At 66.2% G+C, this 1,086-nt stretch overlaps 1 protein-coding gene across 1 annotated transcript; it reads right to left on the bottom strand.

Moving 5' to 3' along the window:
* Positions 1–154: 154 nt before the first annotated feature.
* Positions 155–834, bottom strand: LOC113981348 (claw keratin-like; the record flags this gene model as incomplete). Its single annotated transcript, XM_027708696.1, has 1 exon — positions 155–834. A coding segment is annotated over exon 1 (680 nt), but the record flags the coding sequence as incomplete, so codon positions are not given.
* Between the last annotated feature and the right edge of the window lie 252 nt (positions 835–1,086).

The raw sequence follows: 1,086 nt of genomic DNA, 5'->3' as shown, positions 1-1,086 counted from the left end.
GGGGGCCCAGGGAGCTGGGAAGTGCTGCAGCTCCACGGGGACCAGCAAAGTCCATCCCAGCACAGCCCCGGGAGCTCAGCACAGCCCAGGGCTGCTCAGGGGCACAGGGGGGGCTCCTCAGAACCAAAAGGAGCCACAGTTTCCTCCCCCAAACCTCCTGGAACCCCCGTAGGAGCTGCCCCCCCCATAGCAGCTGCCCCCTCCATAGGAACCCCCCCCGGAGGAGCAGGAGCCAAAGGACCTCCTGCCCCCATAGGAGCCCCCAAAGGACCTCCTGGATCCATAGGAGCCCCCAAAGGATCTACCCCCTCCAGAGGAGCCCCCGAAGCCCCCCATGGAGCTGCCCCCTCCATAGGAGCCACCCATTCCCCCCCCCATGGAGCTGCCCCCATAGGAGCCACCCATGGAACTGCCCCCATATGTGCCCCCCATGGAGCTGCCCCCATAGGATCCACCCATTCCCCCCATTCCCCCCATGGAACTGCCCCCATAGGAGCCTCCCATTCCTCCCATTCCCCCCATTCCCCCCATGGAGCTGCCCCCATAGGAGCCCCCCATTCCCCCCATTCCCCCCATGGAACTCCCTCCTCCGTAGGAGCCCCCCGAGCTGCCCCCGATGGGCTGGGGCAGGGTGGTGCCCACGATGCTCTCCTGGGGGCAGGAGCTCAGGATGGGCCCTGGGAAGGTCAGCACCACGGGAGGGGGGTAGACCACGGCCCGGGAGTCCCCGCAGGAGGTGACACAGGGCTGGCTCCAGGCGTCCACGTAGGGCTCGGGGCAGGTCACCTCGCAGGGGGACGAGCAGCCGCTGCTCAGCAGAGCTCCTGAGGACATCCTGGGGATGGAGAGGAACCTGCAGCGGGACGGGAAGCGCCGGCTCAGCACCCCGAGGGCCAGGGGGGAAACAAACCTGGCTCTGGGGTCCTTCACCAGCAGGGAAAAAAGGGGGAAAGGAGGGTTTGGAGAGGTTCAGCTTTGTCCCTCTGCTGCGTTTTCCCAAAGTTCCTGCTGCTCCAGCAATGCTGGGAATCGTGGAGGGCAAAGCCAAGCCCCACGTGCCTTTGGAAGCAGCTCATCCTCGGGATT

The sequence above is a fragment of the Neopelma chrysocephalum genome, unplaced genomic scaffold (assembly GCF_003984885.1).
Source record: "Neopelma chrysocephalum unplaced genomic scaffold, ASM398488v2 Primary Assembly neopelma1_96486, whole genome shotgun sequence".
In the NCBI taxonomy this organism is placed as follows: domain Eukaryota; kingdom Metazoa; phylum Chordata; class Aves; order Passeriformes; family Pipridae; genus Neopelma; species Neopelma chrysocephalum.
This window is presented reverse-complemented; position numbering and strand designations above follow the sequence as displayed.